Source organism: Panthera onca, chromosome B4 (genome assembly GCF_046562875.1).
Source record: "Panthera onca isolate mPanOnc1 chromosome B4, mPanOnc1 haplotype 2, whole genome shotgun sequence".
Classification (NCBI taxonomy): domain Eukaryota; kingdom Metazoa; phylum Chordata; class Mammalia; order Carnivora; family Felidae; genus Panthera; species Panthera onca.
The window spans coordinates 79,827,410-79,846,817 of record NC_138345.1 but is presented as its reverse complement, the minus strand read 5'-3'; the positions used below and the strand labels follow the sequence as shown (position 1 = coordinate 79,846,817).

Genomic DNA, 19,408 nt, shown 5'->3' with positions numbered 1-19,408 from the left:
GGCAGGAGAGGAAATGCAGTAAAGTTTTATGGACCCTTCCCACATTTGTTTCTCCTATAAAGTACTTCCTCCCCCATCCCATCCCAGGAGCCTGGGGCAGAGCAGAGCCTGGGCCTCAGCCAGCCTCAGGCACCACCTGAATTATCTGCCTTTCCCCCTTCCCCTTAGCCCACCCTCCCCCTCCACACAAAATCCCAGAGACTGAGACAAATGATGGCAAACAGACAGGACTCAGGCACCAGTCTATGCAGCTCCTTTCCCAGCTAATTGTCCTGCATAGCCTTAGGCCCTAGAAGTGGGGAAGCAGTCAGAACATTTCCTGCCAGGCAGGTACCCTGTAGATTGCCCTCCCTGCTCCCATCTCCCCCAGTATCATAAAAAGCTAAGACACATTTCCTCCAACTCCCCCACACCCCCTTCACCAAGCAGTACCAACTCTTCCTGCGGATGTTTCTGGGACCAAATGGGCCCCTGGACTGAAGGCTCAGCCCTCCCTCGATGTCCAGCGAGGCCCCTCAGGGACCCCCTGGCCCTGGGAGAGATCTTCAGAGGTATCACGGAGCCACCAGTCCCTGCAAATTAGCTCTGGCAAGCAGTGGAGGCTGCTGCCAGTCTAGAGACCTCAGATCCAGCCAACCAAGGTGGGAACGGGGTGCAGAGGCCTGCAAGCCTCGGAGAACCACAGCAGGGAAAAAGCCAGTACAGACTGCCTAGGTGCCCTCCCCTTTCTCCAGAGGCCCTTCTGGGAACCAGGGATCTGGAAAGGAGCTCACTTTCACCTTCCTCTTCTCAATACCCCTAGAAGCTCCTAAGAATTCTTAAAAAAAAAAAAAAAAAAAAAAAAGAGGCTGAAAGGCCGTGGGCCTCCCCTATACCCCAGAGCCCACTTAGACACTTTTACCCAATACATGCCCCAAACAGAGAGGCACTGCTGCATCTTTAGTCCTGTTCTCTCTTTGTCTTTATTTGATATGACAAAATATAGTTTCAGGAAAGACCTGGAGTCAATAAATAGTTGGACAACAGCGAGGGGGCAAGAGGGCACAGAAAGTCGTGGCAGGGACTACTGGGCAGCCAGGAGCCTCTAGGACTGCTTGCTGGGGTCCAGTGGCAAGGAACCCCAATAGTTGAGCTAGCTAATGGTCTGTGGCGGGGGTGAGGTGGGGAGGACCTGAGAGGACATGCAGAGGGCGCAGGCTGGAGAGGTTACCGGGCTTAGGGATGGGGGAGAAGGTTTGGAGAGCCGAGGGCAACCGAGGGGACCCTAGGCGGACCTACAGCCATTCCCCCCTTTCATATGCAAATCATTTAAAAACCGAACAAGGAGTTTAGTCGCTACAACGAAGCACCCCGAGTCTGGCGCCGGACTCCGCCAGGCACAACCACTCTCACCAGCCTGCAGCCCGCAGCCGCCTGGCTAGCCTAAGCCAGGAACAAAGGAGAGGGGAGGCTGGAGGGTCGGGGCGCGGGGCCTGGGGCGCCCGCAAGGCCGACCTTAACTCCGGCAGGCCGCTCTGGGGCTGGAAGCCTGAGAGGCGGCCCAGGCCAGGGTTCCTTCGGCACCAGCCGGTATACCACAGCCCTCTGGAGAGCCCGTGCGGAGCTTGCCCTGGGCCCCCCCGGTGCTAAGCAGAACTGAGGGGAGTCCGGGCAGCGCGGGCAGCCCCGCGGGAACCTGGGGTCGGTGGGGATGCGGAATGCCAAGGAAAAGCGCTTTTGTCTGTGAGGCCCGGGAGCCGGTGCTGCAGCCCCCGCCCTTGCCCCAAAATATAGAGAGCGGAAAACCGAAAAGGAAAGGCGCAGGGACCAAAGCGGGCTCAGGGCGCTATCTGCGGGCCTCCCCGCTGCCTCTAAAGGGCCTCTTTGCTTTTCATTTTGGAATCTTTCTTCCACTTCATCCTGCGGTTCTGGAACCAGATCTTGATCTGTCTCTCGTTGAGACACAAGTTGTTGGCGATCTCTATGCGCCTGCGGCGAGTGAGGTAGCGGTTAAAGTGGAATTCTTTTTCCAGTTCCAGAGTCTGGTAGCGCGTGTAACTGGTTCGGGACCGCTTGCCGTCCGTCTCTGGAATATAAACCCCCCCCAAGCCAGGAAGGGGTGAATAGCGTGCAGCGCCCCAGCGTCCCGACCCCAGCCCAGGCCCCCACCCGCGGCCGGAGGGAGAGGAGGCGAGCAGGGCAGGAGAGGCCCAGCGGGCCGCAGGCGGGCCCGGCCCAGCCCAGCCTAGCCCAGCCTAGCCCCGGGAGAGGCGCCTCCGCCCTGGCAGGAAACTTTCCGCCGCAGCCTTCACTCAGCAAGCCGGAGGGGCTGAGGGGGTTGGGGGGAGAGGGAGACCCAGGCTCGGACCGAACAATAAGCACCCTCGAGATCCGAGCACCGGGGACCCCCCTCCCGCCCCTCCCGGAGTCGCTGGAATCCTCCGGAGCGGCCAGCGCCGGCCGAGCCGGCTCCACAGGGGAGGGAGGGAGGGAGCCGCGGGGGGATCCCCGCTCTGGAGCCCCGCGCTCCTCACCCTTCAGATCCCTCTATTTTTTTAACTCCCTCCCTCTCCCCCCAAAATTGAATATTGCCTTTTATACACGTTTTGTTCCTATGATCCAATTATGTCGTCGTAAATTTGGGCGCACACAGCCTCTAAGCCTTTTAGTGGACAGTTTTACGAGCCATTGATGCCTGGATCGTAAAATTTATGGCCGCAGGTTTTTTTTCTTTATTTGCCCCGCATGGCCTATAAAACCCAGGCGGACCCGAGCGCGCAAAATGAAGTCCTAAAGTTTACCGTGGCTCATGTGCAGTTTGGTCATCCACGGGTAAATCTGTGGCGGGGCCGGTGGCTGGCTCAGTCCGGCGGGCTGCCCTGTCTGCGCCTGCTCCTCTTTGATCTCCCCACTGCTCTTAGCTCGCTCCTCCAGCGCTGGGCGAGCCGCCTTCTGACTGTACATCCCGGGGTTCAGAGGAGCCGCTTCATCTCTGCCCAGAGCGTGTCCCGGAGCGGCCGCGGCGCTGCAGGCGGGGCGGTCGGGGTGAGCCCGGGGGTTGGCAGCCATGTCTACCCCGTGGAGAGAGTTGGAAGGCGCAGGCGGTGGGAAAGTGATGCTTAAGTCCAATCCACCGTAGCAGTACCTGGATGCCTGCACCTCTGAGGCCGATCCATAGTTCCCACAAGTTTGCATGTTATAGGCAGGGATATTGGGGCTCTGCTTATAGAATGAATTGGCTACGTAGGAGCTCATGGCGGGGAGGGCCCAAAAAAAATTTCTGCACCCTTTTTGATTAAGGGTGATTTGTGACTCTTTGAAGTTGAGGGGTTTTTTGTTCTCCAAAGTGCACAATTTATAGGTGGAGATATCTCTTTCTTTATCCTATGCGCTCTTCCCAAATAAGGGAGCCTTAAATAGAGTCACGTGACTCGAGCGGCCACTCATAAATTTGGCTTGATGACCTCCGGGAGGTTAGTGATGGAAGCCGGCGAAACGCATCTTGATATGTTGGCAAAGCCCAACCAAGGGGGAGAGGGAGTGAGAGAGAAAGAGAGAGAGAAGGGGGAGAAAAAAAATGGTTCTTGGAATTGGGGGGTAGCCGGGACAACGAGCCCACAGCGACACCTGGTGCCTACTTGGAGGAATTGCAGCCTGGCTTCTCGCCTCGCCTTCAGACCGCTGAATTTTCTACCCTGTAGAGGAGAAGCTGGTTGTTGCTGCAACAAACCCTTGAAATGGCCTTTTAAATTGTGTTTAATTTTAAGAAAAGATGAGGCCTCATTTAGGATACAAAAACTAACGGATATCTCAGTCCTCCCCACCCCCAGAGCCTTTCAATCTCCAAAAATGGCTGAGGAAAGGAGATTGGGGGGGGGGGGGGGAGGGGGAATCTGCCCAGGCTGGAGATCCCAGGGGATTTATCTCAGTTTCTCTAAACTAAGTGTCGAAATCCCTCTTCTTGGAGGCCCCAAGGCCCTGCTACTGCTGAGGAGGCGACTGTCAGCATGGGGAAGTGAACCCAGTCCCTGGAGAGGTGGACAGGATGTCCAGAGAAGGAGGGGTCCTGGATGGGCAGAACTGGATGGGGGGGGGGGTTGAGGGTCACAAATCCGAGAGTCCTGGGAACTCTGGGATGATCCTGGAGGTGAGGATACAGGGGGAGTTGGGTAGACCTCACCATGTTTGGACTCCAGAGTGGCAAAAGGCTATTCTGTGTGTGTGTGTGTGTCTGTGTGTGTGTGTGTGTGTGTGTGTGTAACCAGACACAATGGGCTTGGAGGACTGCTCTGTATCCCTATGCATGATCCTCATGTGGTACCTTTGCCAGATATTTGAGATAGAAAATAGATGTTAATTGAGGGCATAAAGAAGCAAGATTCAAGCTTCCACAAATATATGAGCATGGCAGAGGAAAAGGCCTGTTTTGTGCCCTTTTTGGAAAATGCCTCTGTAACAGGTTTTCCAGGGACCTAGATGCAGAAGGTCCACAGGAGAGCAATTTCTGAGCTATTTGGAGGCGTGTAAAGGACCTGGCTGGGGGTGGGGGATGGGGGAGGTGGGCAGGTCAGGCGCCTGGGCAACCTTCACAGCCTGTGGCCAGGGGCTCCGCAGCCATTCGGCCCCTTTCCGAACCCCCTCCCCTAGCCCCAAGTCTTATTCTTTCTTGCCTGCCTCTCCCCAGGAAATCCCCGCCCCTGCCAGGAGAAGCCCCCCTCCTGCCCCCCCCCCCCCCCCCCCCGCTGGCGGAGGCGCTGGAGGGGGCGCTGGCGGGGATCTGGAAGGTCTGGAAAACTCTGGCGGATTTTTTCCCTCCGGGAGACCCCCTCACCACCTCACCCCCTAGGTCCACTCAGGTTTCTCTGTCTGGGCTTAAGGAGAGAAGGCCTGAGCTGGGGAAAGGGTTAGGGTAGGGTCTGGCTGCGCTCCTCACTCGCCGAGTTTGAGGGGAGAAGAAGGAGGAAGGAAGCAGATTGGGACTGGGGTTGTAAGGAAGAAGGAATTTTGTCCCAGCCCTGTCAGGAGTCCCAGAGCAGGCTCAGTTTCCAGGCTTTCTTTTTCGAGATGTCCTTGAATCGCTCAATCCCTGCGGAAGGGCTCAAATCCCGCGGTCTTCTCTTTCCCCTCGGCTCTCCGCCTCCGCCACGTTTCGCAACAGTCGGCCTGGCGCGGGCCCGGGGGGCTGCTAGCGCCGCGCCCCCCATCCTCCCTCCCAGAAGTGGACGGGAGAGGCCCTGGTGCCTGGAGAATGCTTCTTTTCAGGCCCTTGGGGGCTCGGGGTTCAGAAGCCGAGGACCCCAGACTACCACAGGCTGGAAGAAAGGCCTGTGTGCGGCTGGAGACCAATCCGAGCAACCGGGTTTCTCCCCCCACCCCCAACGAGATCCTATGCAGCCTTTTTTTTTTTTTTTTTTTTGCGGGGTGAGTGTGTTGCTCCGCTGGGAAGCCCAGAGAGGCCTCCCAGCTCCCCCAGCACGTCCACCAGGAGAGCGGGGAGGCCCCGGCTCTGCGCCCAGCTCCCGGGAAAGGCGAGCGCAGGGGGCTGGGGGCTTGCAGGCGGCGGGCGGACGCGGGAGCGCTCGGAGCCTGCTCCAACTTTCACCCCAGGCCGGCGGGCGAGCGAATTAACAGAAATCCCAATATAAACTTTTAAAAATAATATCAGTTTTATTAAATATTCGAGAACGGATCCAGAGGTCGGATTTATACAGGAGGGTAACACGAGGGGGATTTTTTTTAATTTATTTTGTTTTCTCCTACTGGCTAAACAAACGTCATTCACTTTTTTTTTCTCTCTTTTTGTAATTTTCCCTCTTTTTTTCCCCCTTTTAAGATGGGATTGAAACACGGACGGTGCTAAACATAAATATAAATACAGAGACCACAAATACAGCTAAAAATATTCACACAGAAACGGTCACAGTTTGTAATATGCCATAATGACCCCCAGGATTCTTTAAATACAATTTGCCTGGGCTGGGCATTTGCTGGGGCAGAGGGGCCGGGCAGGGGCTGCGGGGAGGCCCTGGGGGTTGCTGTGGGGCCACGACGCGCTCTCCTTGGGCCTCCCGCCCTCCCCGGCTGCCAGGCCGGGCCCTGAGGCCCCGGAGCGGAGGCCCCGGCCCCGGGAGCCAGCTCTCCGCGCAGGGGCGGGGGTGGGGGCGCCGAGGGGGTGGGAGGCCAAGTCCTCATTTGGAAGGAGATCTGTGGAGCTGAAGCGAGGTTCAGGGACGGAGCCCCCAAGGCCTGGGCGGGGGAAGGGGCCTGCAGAGGAGCCGAGAAAGGAGCTAGCGAGGGAGCAGGAGGAGGAGGCGCGTGGTGAAAGAGAGTTTGTGCGGTGAGGGAGGGGTCCAGAGTTGACTTTCAGGTCCATATTTGACTCCCTAATTTTGTTTTAGGGAGTCAAAACGCATCAATTGTGCCAGTGATAAATATAGAGGGTGTGATTAGGAGGGAATTGGGGGGGAGCAAGGGAGAAGGAGAGAGAGGGGTGGCAGGGACAGTTCTGGTCACTCTTTCTGCTTCTCCTCCTCTGTCTCTTCCCGCTTTTCCTCTTTTCCGCCCAGGCTGTCGGCCGCGGCCCCTCCGCCGCCCCCTGAGAGCGTGGACGTGAGATTAGATTCTTTTTTCCACTTCATCCGGCGGTTCTGGAACCAGATTTTGATCTGTCGCTCGGTCAGGCAGAGCGCGTTGGCGATCTCGATGCGCCGGCGCCGCGTTAGGTAGCGATTGAAGTGAAATTCCTTCTCCAGTTCCAGGGTCTGGTACCGCGAGTAGATCTGGCGACCGCGCCTCCGGTCCGCTCCATAGCCGACCCCTAGAGATCCGGGCACAAAACACACTAAAAACAATCAGCAAGGCATCCTCCGTAGACGATTTAGCCTAGCAAAGTCCTGACCCTCCCAACTTGGCCAGCAGCTGACGGGCCCCCTCAGACTCCAGCCTTCTCCCTTTTGCCCTGCCCCACCCCCACTGGGGGTTCAGCCAGGATCCCAACTTCATTCAGTCCCCCACCGTATGTGGGTGGGTGAGTGTCCCAAAGAAAGGGGGGGGGGCAAGAATCAGGCAGAAAGCTGTAAGTCTAAAAACTGGTTTTTGAAAAATCCCAAATACTGGGGATGAGGGCCCCATTTCTCAACGACTGGGCTCCCCCACTTCCCCAAGCACCCTAGCTCCTTGGAAACTTCTCCCCACTTCTCTGCCTCCTACTCTCCCCCTCCTTTCTCCTCAGCCTGACTCGACTTTGGGGGGCTCCCCTACCCTTTGCCCCCTCCCCTCATACCCTGCCCTGTTCCTGCCCCCTCAGCCTGGAGCCCTCCAATGCGTCAGGGGCCGAGGGGGCCAGGCCCCTGCGAGCAAGCGGGAGGCGAGCAGAGGGGGCAGAAGAGGGGGCCCTGTCTCGGCGTCGGCGAGGAGACGAGCGTGATTGTTTTTATGGGGCCATAAAAAACTCTCTCCGCCCGTTCTTCTAGGGAAGCCGGTCATAAAGCCAGTTCAGTTTATTTAATTTATATCTCGGAGCTGTAAAACTCACCACTGTGCGAATTCATTCGCTGCATCCAGGGGTAAATCTGGATACTGGCTTTCTGGTCCTGGGGCGCAGTCCTGCCCTGCTCAGAACTAAAATCCTGAGCGATTGAGGTCTGTGTGTTATGTCCTAAGGTGTTTTGTCTGCAGTTTGAGAGCATGTCTTTCTCCTGGTAAAAGGAATTAGATCCATAGTCATACGGCCCCCGGCTGGAACTGAACACGACATTCTCCTGTGGCGAATAAAAGGGAGTCGAGTAGATCCGGTTCTGGGCAACGGCTGCTCCATAGGTCGAGAAATGCCTCACTGGATCATAGGCGGTGGAATTGAGGGCGACGTTGGGGAGGACGTCCTGGCCCCCGGCGAGGTGGCAGGATAAGGAAGGGTTAGTGAAGTAGGAATTCATCCCTTTGCCTTTACCTGGTCGGGCTATGATTTCTTTAATATTTATTTCTGTCTCCAGTTTGTACTCGGAACTAGATGGTTATAGGGACGGCTCCAATCCAGGACAGACAAAATGACAAAGTCAGCTGACCCCCTTCCAGCCAATCGCAAGCCAGATGTCAAGAAGGGGGAAAAAAATCGCTTCTGCTTCTGTTGATTCCCTAGTTGAGACTAAGTGTGTGCTTTGAAAGTAAGACTTGGATTTCTTTTAAAAATATATATGTTAGGGAACTGATTTGGAGGTGAGAGAAGGGTGAATATGCATTAGCAGGGCCTTGGGGCCCAGGAAAGAGGGGCTACACTGCTAGGAAATCTCTAAGCTCCAGCTAACTTTACTGTGCTGTGGCTAGAGCCAGGGCTGGAGAAATCCCTCTATTTTCGATCCGATTTCATCGTTTGTATCTTCCCCCTTCTAAAATTACACCCTGATTTCTCCATGGGAAGAGCCCCTTCCCAGCTCAGGGGGGGAATCCCCAGAAATCCTGCAGGAAATCCTGCTTTGACCCTCCATGGAGTGAGTCCTCATCACTAAGCCAGGATTCCCCCACCCCAGTAATTAAAAAAAAAAATCAAAAGTAGAAAGAAACTGCATAAAACGTGGCGCTCAGAGGAAGGAGAGTGTGGCTGGTAGGCTTAGGTGTAAGGGGGATGTAGGGAGTAAGTAAGTCTAAAGGGGGTAAGGATGAGACTTCAGGGTACAGTGGCGAGCTAAAGTGGGCAAAAGGGCCATGCATCCACTTCCTCTTCCTTTTAGTCTCCTTCTGCCTCTCAGAACCCCCTTTTTGGGGGGAAGCTGCTGCAGCATTTTGGTAGAAAAGGGAAAAATGTATGAAAATACAATAGAAAAAGAGAGAAAGGAGTAAAAGGTGGGAGAGAGAAAGGAAAATAAGGAAGAAGAAAGAACTCTGAGAATCTTTCTAGACACATCAACTCCTGTTTATGTTGGTGAGAATTTATGATTTGGAGCCAGGGAGGGCCGGTGGGGTAATTCACATAAGATCCAGGCAGAGAGACAAGGCTGGTGGGGCTCTGAAGGACAGTTAGCGTCTGGCAGGCTCGAGCCCCTACACAGGTCAGAAGCCCCTTGCCCCTGCCAAGGGAGGCACCCCTGGACCTGAGCCCTGGGGGCTTGGGAGATTCCAGCAAAGGGCTCCTGGGGAGCTCCCTCAAGGGCCAGCCACACCTGGTAGAGCCGGGCCTCTCAGCAGCCCCCACCCCCATTTTCTTTCCACCTTGGGGCCGAGAAAAAGGAAGGGAAGGTTAGGAAAAAGGCAGCTGAGTACGAGGCTTCTGAGGGAGCCGCAGTGGGCGAACTGAAACAGCGGAAGGTGTGCAGATGTGGGTTTTCTCCTGATTAATCCAAACTTAATTTGATATCGTGACATAGACTGAAAATGCTTTGAGTTGACAAAGAGGGGGCGGTGGGGCTAGCGAAGGAAGCAGTGGAAGCTCATATTTTTCTCTTCACCATTTTGGGGGGGGGGGGTGGCTATAACAAGAACCCGGATGTCGCCGGATTTTATGATCTTTTCCTTCTGTGTAACAAAGCGGAGTAATCAATGGGTAGCAATAAAGCCATAAACGGGACTACGCTGGGAAAAAACTCGTTTATTCATCTTCTGTAACGTTAAGGTTTCCCTGGAGTGTCGCTAGGGGGGAAAAATAAAGTTTCGAACCCAAAAGCAGACAGTGTGTAGGAGCTGGTGGAGACAACATGTTAGTTAATACATGAACCTCGTTAGGGGATTGAGGAGTCTCCCTGTCTGACAGTTTGTGTTGGCTCTTAAAAATACAGCCCCAAACCTTCAGAAAGGAGGGAAATTTGCTGATATTTAAAAGGGTTAAGGGAAAGACCCCCATATTATAAAGGTTCCCCCTTGTGGACCATACTTTCTTCTACCCAGCGAGATAAAAGTGAAAGATTGAGGAGGGTTCCAATTTAAGAGGGAAATTCTGAGAGGAGTTGTCTCATTTGGGGGTGCCATGGCAGGTACATAAACACAGACACCAGCGTGACTTGATTTTTGCTCTAGAATCCAGCTGTCCTCAAATTCATGGCATGCCTGGACAGAGGTTTTCAACAGCTGGCTGGGGCTCCAGGCCCCCTGGAGGGCAAAGAGGTAGAGTGAGAAAGAACTGGGGGTGGGGGGAAGACCCAGAGGACTGAGCTAAGAAACAAGTCAGCGCACCCCTGGACACAAGTAGCCGCTCCCAGAGTTCCCAGCCTCATTTCTGCCCTGAGGGTAACAGTGTAACACATAGAACAGGCCGGAAGAGAGAATAAGTTCCCTCCTCCCCGCCCCCCCCCCCATTTCAGAGAGAGATTGCTAGAGGGATAAATCATGTCAGTGATATTTCCTTCAAGATATTAAATTGTTGCAATGTACAACAAATTGAATGATGGAAGATAGGATGTCTTAATGAGGTTTCGTTTTCAATGAGTGTTGATTTTCTATGTATTTTTAAATCTCTTTTATGGGTGGGTGGGTGGGGGAGTGGGGGAAGGAAGGACCTTGGAAGAAAGAAGGGACTTCTAGGGAAGCATGTGCTGCAGCTCCCCAGCAAGGATGCCTGGCTTTCCTTGAGCCCTTCCTAAACAAAGTCTGGAGGGGAAAGGGGCCCCAAAGTTGGGGATAGTCTCATTTGGGGCCTAAAAGCAGTGGGCGCGGGGGTGGGCGACCTGAGGAGCAGAATGTAAGTCTCAGCCCCGGAAAGTTAAGTGTTTTATTACGTCCCTAAACAGAGGGCAGAGACTGAAAGGTCTCGCCGATTTATAATGAACAGAAACCAGCTGCTGAGGGAAAAAGGCAGAAATGCTAGAAGGGGGAGAGGAGGGGAAGCAGAAATACAAATAAATTCCCCCACTGCTTAAAGATTTTCAGCCAAATTAATTTCCAACATACTCTCCCCCATCACCTTCCATTCCTGAGAAAAGAAGCCTCTTTCTTTCAGTTGGATCTTTAATTATGCAGCTGAAATTTGCTGGAAGGATTCGCTCCAAGGGGGGAGAGCAGGTCAGATGAGCCCGATCTTCCCTCCATTGGATTATATTTTCCTTTTCTCATCTTACGTTAATTTTATTTTTTTGGCAAAAGAATGACTGTCTATGGGGGGATAGCTGGGACTTGGGTTTTTCTAAATATATTTATATTTTCCTGTTAAATTTGTCTGAAAACAATTATGGAAACTCATCAGCAGAAGCAAGAACAGATGTTTTATTAAAACTGCAGTTGAGCTCTGTAAATATGCACAAGTCCTGGGAGGGGTTGGGGGGGGACTTGTTCTTTGTTTCTATAAAACAAGCCTAGAGCAATCAGAGAACACCCCCATCAGGCCCGCAGGTCTCCGAGTTGCTCTGCCCCTTGGGCCTCCGGAATCAGGCATTCCGAGGGGGTTTGGCGGCGAAAACAGATTTTCACTTTCGGAGCTGTAATTAGTGGATTCGAAATAGAATTCAAAAAACACAGTACAGGAATAAAGGGGGAGCGTTGCCGCTCGCTGCTCCAGTCCCCCTATCTCCCCAGCCCAAAACACAGGCTTTTCATGAGCGCTAATTATAGGAGAGGGACCTTCTGCAGGCGCCATGGGCCTGCATGGGGGGCAGTCACTGGCCTGGAGTCCCCAAGGCTATGGGGTGCTCTGGAGGCTGGGCACTTGAAGGTTTCTCAGAACGAGTCAAGCGCTCCTACCCCAGCCTGAACCTGCTCCAGGCCAGGGGCTGGAGGCCCGGGGCAGCTCTGAACTGGGGAGAGGATAGGTGTGACTGGACTCTGGCTGGGAAGGGGTTCGTGGGCAGGCCTCATCTTGCCTGCCTTTGCTTTCCACTCTGCTCTGGGAAATATATTAATTTCTTGGGGAAGGGGATCTGAAGTGAGAGGGATGAGGTCTGGAATTTTTGCTGGACGGTCTTTTCCAGAGGTCCCGGTTAGTTTGTGTTCTGCCAGTCTTCTCTCTCTCCCTAGATCCCCCACTTCTGCGCAGATGTCTGTGACTCACCCAGCCTCGCACACAGATACACACACTCCCTTTCGGGCTGCCCGCGCACCACAACTATAGCTCGCGCCTCCGGAGGCTGCTCAACGACCTGGACACCAGGGCCGCCAGGACTCAGCGCTCGGCCTGGGCGCTTGGCTGCCTGGAAGCCTCTGCAGCTGCCGGACCCACCCCTGCCAATTCTCAATTCTGAGAGCAGGGGAAGAGCGGTTGCCCCACCAGCCCCTTCTGTGCCACTGGGCAAGGGCCGAAATCCCTCTTGCAGAGAAACCCCAGTTTCAATAATTGTTCAGCTCACCTTACAATTGCACTGTTTGGTTAAGGCTTTGCTGTTCTAGAGTGGTTGCTCAGTTGGCCCGACTGGCTTATGATTAGAATTCTTTCAATTGAAAAATTGAAAAATAAATCCTACTCCAAATGTCTAGTGTTTTGCGTATAAGTTCCTTTGATCTCCACAGAATCCGGAGTAAAAGGATTGCAAAAAGAGAGTCTCCAAGTCTGCCAGAGAACCTGAATGCGGCAAACTGGGTCGGCTTGGGGACACCAAAGCATAGCTCACTCAAGGAGCCTCCAGTTTCTGCCAGATATGCTCCGGGGAAGTTGTCTGAGCGCATGCCTCCCCATGCACACACTGCATTCCAAAACAGAACGTTCCTCCTCCTTTCAAAGTTCAGGCATGGAGACACTTGGAGAAAAGCGAAATTTGACACATCCAACCCGGAAATGGATCCCATTTGGGGGTGCTGATATTCTGGGGACAGGGCCCAGGCTGGCCAGCTGAATGGAGTTGGGGGTCAGCAGGGAGGGGAGAAGGAGGAAGAGGCCAGATGGGGCATGTCAAGTGCCTGAGAACTGCCCCAAACACCTCTGAGGCCTGGGCTGGCAATTCCTCTTTAGAGCTAAGAGGCTGAGAGGCTGCCCAAGCTGCTTTTGCTTTATTTGCAATTAAGCAGAGAAGAAAGGTACATGCAGAGGCTCTGCTAACTCACGTCCTATTTTCTCTCCTCCCTCTCTCTTTCCAGATTTCTTACTGACCTTTCTTTACCACCACTCCACTAGGCCGACACAAGCTCCCACAATGCCATTTGTTTAGCTTCTCAATTCACTTCACTAACTGAAGGTTAAAAAGGAAAATAGATCCCAAGCATCTCTGTCCCATCCCACTCAGCCCTGAGCCCCTTTGGGCTCCCTTTGGAAGAAATCATTTCTGGCTTTTGGGGGCCTGGCCCCCAAGCATCCCACCTCTGTCCCAAGCAGCTGAATACCAGCTGAGGAGAGGGCCTTTGGACACAGTATCTCATCCTGGCTGGGCATGGGGAGGGAACTCAGATGCTGAGTGACATTTCAGGGCGGAAAAGCAAGTGGCCCTGGTTGGCCCAGGAGGAAGAATGAGAATCTAGAATATTAAGAATATTTTTGGCCCCCAGAATGAGGCCAAAGGATCCTCAAATTCCTGGCTTCTCATATCCCCTCCCCACTAAGCACTGCTTGGACCCACTTTGTTGGTTTATGAGCATTGTAAAATTCAGGAGCATGGCATTTATGACGTCACAGTGAGTTGTCATGAGGAAATTGTAAATGTCATATAAGTTATATACAGTAGGAGTTTTGTGTGTGTGGGGGTGTGCCCTGCCTTTTTTTTTTTTTCCTTTTCCCTTTTCCCCTGGCGTAAGTTCTCCCAGTTGAAAATAAAATGTTATTATGTTCTGGAACAATAAGCCAACAATGAAACATCGTCCTCATTTCCCTATAAATAATTTTATCCTTTATTGTTTGCAGATCTGAGAGAACCATTTAATCTGCACTGGCGAAAAGAGAGAGAGAGATGGGGAGGGGGGAATTAATTTCAGAAACGAGACTATTACTTACTTCGATGATACTCTTTTAGATTTGATAGCCAGGAGCAAGATTAGAGGCAAACAGCGGCCTCTCCGACTCTATACCTGGCGGGATTGGAGATTTATAGGATCTTTAGCGAAGGGGCAATTTAATTTTGTAGGATTTGCTTAAATTCACTGCTATTTTGGGGGGCTGAGGAGAAGGGAGGGTGAGGGGAGAGTGACAACACTTTATCTAGTTTTATGCATCCGCCAACATTACCCTGATTTAAAACCCAACAACCTGTGTCTCAGGGAAAACTCCTGCAGAAAGGAGTGGAGGAGTGGGGTAAGGGGGGCTCGGCTTCCTCAATGACTGTGGCCCCCTTAACCAAGCAGTTGCCAAGGGGAAAGAAGAAAAGCCGGAGGCGAGGGGAGGGCAGCTCTAAGTCTCTCCACCACCAGGACACCCGGAGGTTTATGGTGTCCCCATAATTCCCCCAACCCTATAAACAGCTGCCCTATTTTAGGCCGATTTCTGCTTCGTCCCCTGGGAAAGAGAGAGTGAGGGAGGAGGTAATGGCCGGAGCAGGGTGCCGGAAAGGGGAGGGAGCAGAGGATAGCGCCGCACTTTGTTCTCCTGGGTGAGTTTGCTGGTTTGGCGGGTTTCTGACGCAGGGTGGCAGCAGACAAAACAAGTAAACAACTCACAGACACAATAAACAGGGGCGGCTGCAGCCACAGCGGCAGAGGCCGGGGGGCTGCGTAAGGGGCACAATTTGGGGGTCATGTCACTCCAGCACCCACGGGTGGCCGAGGTCCAAAAGCCCAAGGCTGCCCCCAGCGCTGGGTGGAAGAAGGCTGCATGTCTCGGCACCCGGCACCCGAAGCGTGTCTGGACAGGAGTCTTGGGAGGAACCTGATTGCCTAGGGAGTGGAGGAAAGCCCCACTAGCCCCTTTCCTGTTCTTACTTTCTTTCAAGAGCTTTTCACGGACATTTATATTCTCCCCTGCTCTGTCTTTTCGGGGCCCCAAAAGGGAGGAAGGCTAAGAAAGGAGGCTGTTAATTCCCAGCCCCAGGCCACACTCAGTGCCCCAGGCCCACAGGCAGCTAGACCCAGTTTCTTCTCCGGCTCTGCCGGTCAGTCTTCGCCCCGCTTCGGTAGGTAGCTGAGAGAATTAAAACGAAATCTCACCCGTAACCGGATCTGCCTATTTGGGAAGCGTAGAGAGCCCCTAATCTGCCCCCCAGACAACGCAGGCAAATCTGGGGTCCGGTGAGCAGGGGCAAGAGCAGGGATAGATGTTCACCGCACCCCTAACCCATTCTGTCTCGCCTTCTCCACCAGCCTTTTCAAACAGCTTCCCCAGACTACTTCCCAGAGGCCACCTTATTAACTAGCCACTCAGATCTCCTTTGCTGTCCCAGCAATGCTTCAGGCACCAGGGCCTAGCCGAGTGCTCAGAACTGCTCAAACGTCCACCTTACCCACGAAAACACGAAAAGAGCTTCCCACAAAACTCTCACTTTCAACACAACAGTGTTCCCCTGGTAAACAGCCTCTGAGTTGGGGAAGTTTGGGGGGGGAAGTGTGGAGAGAAAGCCGAAGGGATTCAATATTTCCCTGGCCCAGCTGCTTGGACTGTGAAGGCAATAAGGTCTGAGAGAGCCTTTGTGGCATCCGTTGGTTACTGGAACCCGCATACTCCGATTCCAGCGTGCACACATTTGCAGGAGAGCATGCCCAGAGAGCCTTCTTGGTGCACCCAGTGCCTCCTTGAGCCCAATCCCATCTAACAAAATTTTGCATGCACATAAAACGGTGTTTGAGCGAGTATAAGCATGGTAATATACAATTAACCACCGACGAAACATGAGTCTGTATATATTCACGCATAAGTCAGAGTCTGTACATTTGAGCCTGTATATAATAAGTGTATAAAGCCACCAAGCCTGGTTTTTGCAACACAACAGCCAACCCAACAAGACCGCCTTCTCCAAACAAGGGTGCATTCTTCGTGGGGATCACAACTGTCAGACCCAGGGGGAGAAAGGGTTTGCTCTGCCCATTTCTCCTTAGCTAGGAACTGGTGCATGAAATACAGTCCATGGCAGGGCTGACAAAGCCTAGAAGGGGCAGGCCTGAGGTGCCCAAAGAGGGGAACGCTAGGGGCCCTGGGCTCCGGGGAGTGTTGCCAGAACCTGACCCACAGATTCAGTGCCTCTGCCCAGCCTTCGTCCTGGGCGTCCTGGGCGTGTGCAGAGTCCTTGAGCCAGATTCTAGTCTCAGCCACCCTGGCTATTATTAGATAATCACACCAGTGCTTTCCTGCACTAAGGACCACATTTACAGGGAATCTGGCCTGCAAGGAGGCTGGGGTTGCCACTGGTGGCCCCTCTTGTGCTTCTGTTTGAGCACCAGGAGGGAGAGAAAGAAGGGAAAGAAAATCGAAAGTAAGGAGGGAAGGAAGGGGCTGGCGTTTGGGGCTGGATTTATCCCCTGGCCAGACTAGAAAACTGGAAAACCAGGATCAGTCACTGCTGCTATGCTTTCTCTGCATCCCTCTGTCTCATGAGGAGGATCTAGGGGGTGAAGGACGTGGGGGCCTGCAGGACCCTAGCCAGGAAGGGACAGAAAATCAATTGATAAAAATATTATATAAGGACACCTCGGATGCAGCCGTTAACCCGTCACCCATGAACCCAGCACCCTGAAATTTCGCCAGCAGCACATCTGTTTAGATCCCTGTAGGCCGAGATAAATACCCCAGCCTTACCCAGGCCCAACCCTCCGAAGGGAGGGGGCCCCTCTAATATCCCAGGTGAATCCCCACTGTCCTGAGTGGCCTTCCCCGGAAACTGTTTTCCTCGGGGGCAAACAAAGGAGACTCGCGCCCCCCCCCCCAGTCAGTGCGGCCATCGGCGGCGGGGCAGGGGTGGGGGGCAGACAGCGGGGGCAGACAAAATACAGGCGAAAGAGAGAAATAGAGGCCTCACCGGTCGGCGGTTCCCACATTACGCCAGGAGAAAGGCTCCCATTTTCAGGCCTCCAGGGCCCCTCCAATGGCCCACCGCACTCCCCTTGCCCTTCTCAGGTCCCACAGACACGGGGTCTCGCGGCCGCGGCCTGGTACCCGGGGCGTCAGCCCCGGGGCCGCGCTGGAGCGGCGGGAGAGCGCGCGGCAGCCTGAGCAGGCGGCGGGCTGGGCCCATTTGGGGAGAGCCAAGCGCTTTTCTCGATCGTAAACAAGGAACGCGAAATTAGCCCCTCGGCAGACGCCTCTGCCGACACACAAGTCCTATTGAGGGGGGGAGTGAAAGGGGGAGAGAAAATGCCATTTCTTCCCCCGGGAGAATACCTCAGAGGCCTTTATGTCGGATATGAAACGGGAATTTTGGGGGGGCAGCAGAGGAAGGGAAGGGGATTGTGGGGGGAGGGGAGAGAAGATTCACCATCAACTCGGACCCAAGGGGTTTGATTTGAATGCAGGCGAATTATGTTTTTTAAGAATTTGATAAAAACAGGTTCTCCCTCCCACCCACCTCCCCCCCCCCGACCCCCAGGCGACGGGTCAGGGTTTAAACAGGAAATCGAGGAGCGTTCCCCTCCCCCACTGGGGCTTGGCGGAGAAGCCCAGTCGAGCCACGAGAGAGAGGACTGGAGGTGGGGGGCAGCTCTTAGCTCGGATTGAAGGTGAGTCTGGCCCCCAGACTCTCAAACCTCTCCAAGGAAAAAGCGCTTCCCCTCCCCCAGCTCTGGGGTGTGTCTGCCTGGGTGTGTAAGCGTTTGTGTGTGCATCGCCCTTTATAAACAGAAGCTCACACATATAGGGGCCGCCTCGGACCCAGGCCAGGCAGCAGGGCGGGGTCATATATCAAACTGCAACACATTCAGGGCCACGTACATTTGGAAGAAATTAAGCCACTGTGTTATGAAACCATATGTGTCGGGTTAAGACCATACAACACGCCATTAGCACCAATTATTAGGAAGATCCCGAGCGCCCAGGACCCTCCGGGCCGCCCAATTCTGACGTCCCTACCCCATGAGCCAGCCGCGCCTGGAGTCCTCACTGCCTCCACTCACCCAAGAAGCCCCGCCAGCGAGACCTAGGCCTGTCCCCACCCAGCCTGGGGCCTCCCCAATTCCCACCTCCGCCCCAGACTAGGCAGATCCTAGCCCAGGGCAGCCAGACGAGGAGGGTGAAGCAGCCCAGTGGGTATCCCTGGTGCGGTGGCCGCGGTGGAGGGTGGGGGACGCTGGGCCGGGTGAGAGAAGGCAGATTGGCCCCTTTTCTCCAAGCACAAGATGGCTTTTGAGTACCGCGTCCCCCACCCCCACCCATCCACCCATCCACCCGCAGTGCAGGGCACCTCCCATCTTTCGGTCCGCTCGAGTGGGGGCGGGAGCTGGGGGTGGGCAGACGCACTCCCCTCCGCTGACGCGCACCAGCCAACAGCCTCCCCCCTAATTGCCAATTAACAGGCCCCGCCGTCAGCCTAGCTGCGCTCTCTTCCTGCTCCGCAGCCCGGCCCTGGGCCCGCACTGCGCATGTGTGAGCTCTAGCGGCAGCGCTCTCCGGGAGGGAGGGGGCTGCGGGCAAGGAAGGGGCGCCGGAAAGTTTGTTTGGGGGTTGGGGGGCTGACTTTGCTTAGGGGGCAATGGTTACAGCCTACAGGTTCTCTCTCTTGCCCTGGAGTTTGAGCTTCCGGGCCCCCTCCATCCCAGTCCTATTAGCCAAGAGGCCGCGGATCTATAATAGGTAAGGACAGGGTGGGCATAAGGCAGCGGGTCAGCGCACTAGACCCCGGCCTTGAGCCCCACAGGCGCAGTCCTCTTGCCCCCCAACCCCCAACTTCGGCGCACAGTGACATCAGGACAACAGACTTCCCACACTACCATATTACAGCTTAACCGCCCCCCCCCCCACTTTTCCTCCCCATAATTGCCCGCACGCCCACCCTCTCGCCAGCCCCCCTCTCCTCTCTAACCAAGACAAGCCGCTGCTGTCCTTATCTTGAAACCGCCACCCAGCTACGGACCATTAGTTACATATTTGAACCAATAAGGAAACACTTACCGGGCGCTGCTGTCACTCTCCCTCTCCCTCTCTCTCTCTGCCTCTCTCTCTCTCCCACTCTCTCTTTCTCGTCTTCCCTTATTCTGTGCCGCTGCCGAGCCTGTCTCAGCTCCACACACACATATATACTTTATATAAATTTAAAAATAAAAAAGAATAGTCCCAATGATCAAAAAGCCAAATAAAATTAAGGAGAGTTGCAAGAAGGGGGCAAGAGGGAAAGGTTGGGAGGGGAGGGGCGGAGGCATCTGCAGCTCCCTATCTCAACTCCTGCTCCCGCATTCCTCCTGCCCCTTGGGGGGCTAGAAGATCGGGAAGGGAGAGAGAGGTGCCCTCAACTCCTGCCCTTCCCCCCCCATCTTCCCTCCCCAGGTGCCCCCAGCTTCCGGCAACTCCACCTGGGAGAAAAAAAATTAAATGGGGGGAGAAAATAATTATTAATCAGATTAATAAAAAAAAAAATACTGGTAATGAAAGGAGCGCCCAGCGCAGGTTTCCCTGGCAATGGTTAGGCTCTTACAGGGAGGACTGTTCTGCGGAGCGCTCCGAACGGACAAACCACAA

The 19,408-nt window shown here is 54.4% G+C and overlaps 2 protein-coding genes across 4 annotated transcripts; both read right to left on the bottom strand.

Moving 5' to 3' along the window:
- Positions 1-231: 231 nt before the first annotated feature.
- Positions 232-3,779, bottom strand: HOXC5 (homeobox C5). Its single transcript, XM_060657425.3, has 2 exons — positions 2,781-3,779; positions 232-2,065 (listed from the first exon to the last, which is right to left on the bottom strand). The coding sequence occupies exons 1-2, from the start codon at positions 3,232-3,234 to the stop codon at positions 1,851-1,853; spliced, it is 669 nt and encodes a 222-aa protein (XP_060513408.1). The 5' UTR covers positions 3,235-3,779; the 3' UTR covers positions 232-1,850.
- Positions 3,780-5,621: 1,842 nt separating this feature from the next.
- HOXC6 (homeobox C6) lies at positions 5,622-19,408 on the bottom strand. Of its 3 annotated transcripts, none has more exons than XM_060657421.3 (3): positions 18,845-19,408; positions 7,514-7,859; positions 5,622-6,796 (listed from the first exon to the last, which is right to left on the bottom strand). In XM_060657421.3, exons 2-3 carry the CDS (start codon positions 7,665-7,667, stop codon positions 6,489-6,491), a joined length of 462 nt encoding a protein of 153 aa, XP_060513404.1. In that variant the 5' UTR covers positions 7,668-7,859; positions 18,845-19,408; the 3' UTR covers positions 5,622-6,488. The 3 variants fall into 3 exon arrangements, with proteins under 3 accessions (XP_060513404.1, XP_060513406.1, XP_060513403.1); XM_060657423.3 differs by lacking the exon at positions 18,845-19,408 and adding an exon at positions 16,761-17,266; XM_060657420.3 differs by lacking the exon at positions 18,845-19,408 and having other exon boundaries at positions 7,514-16,649.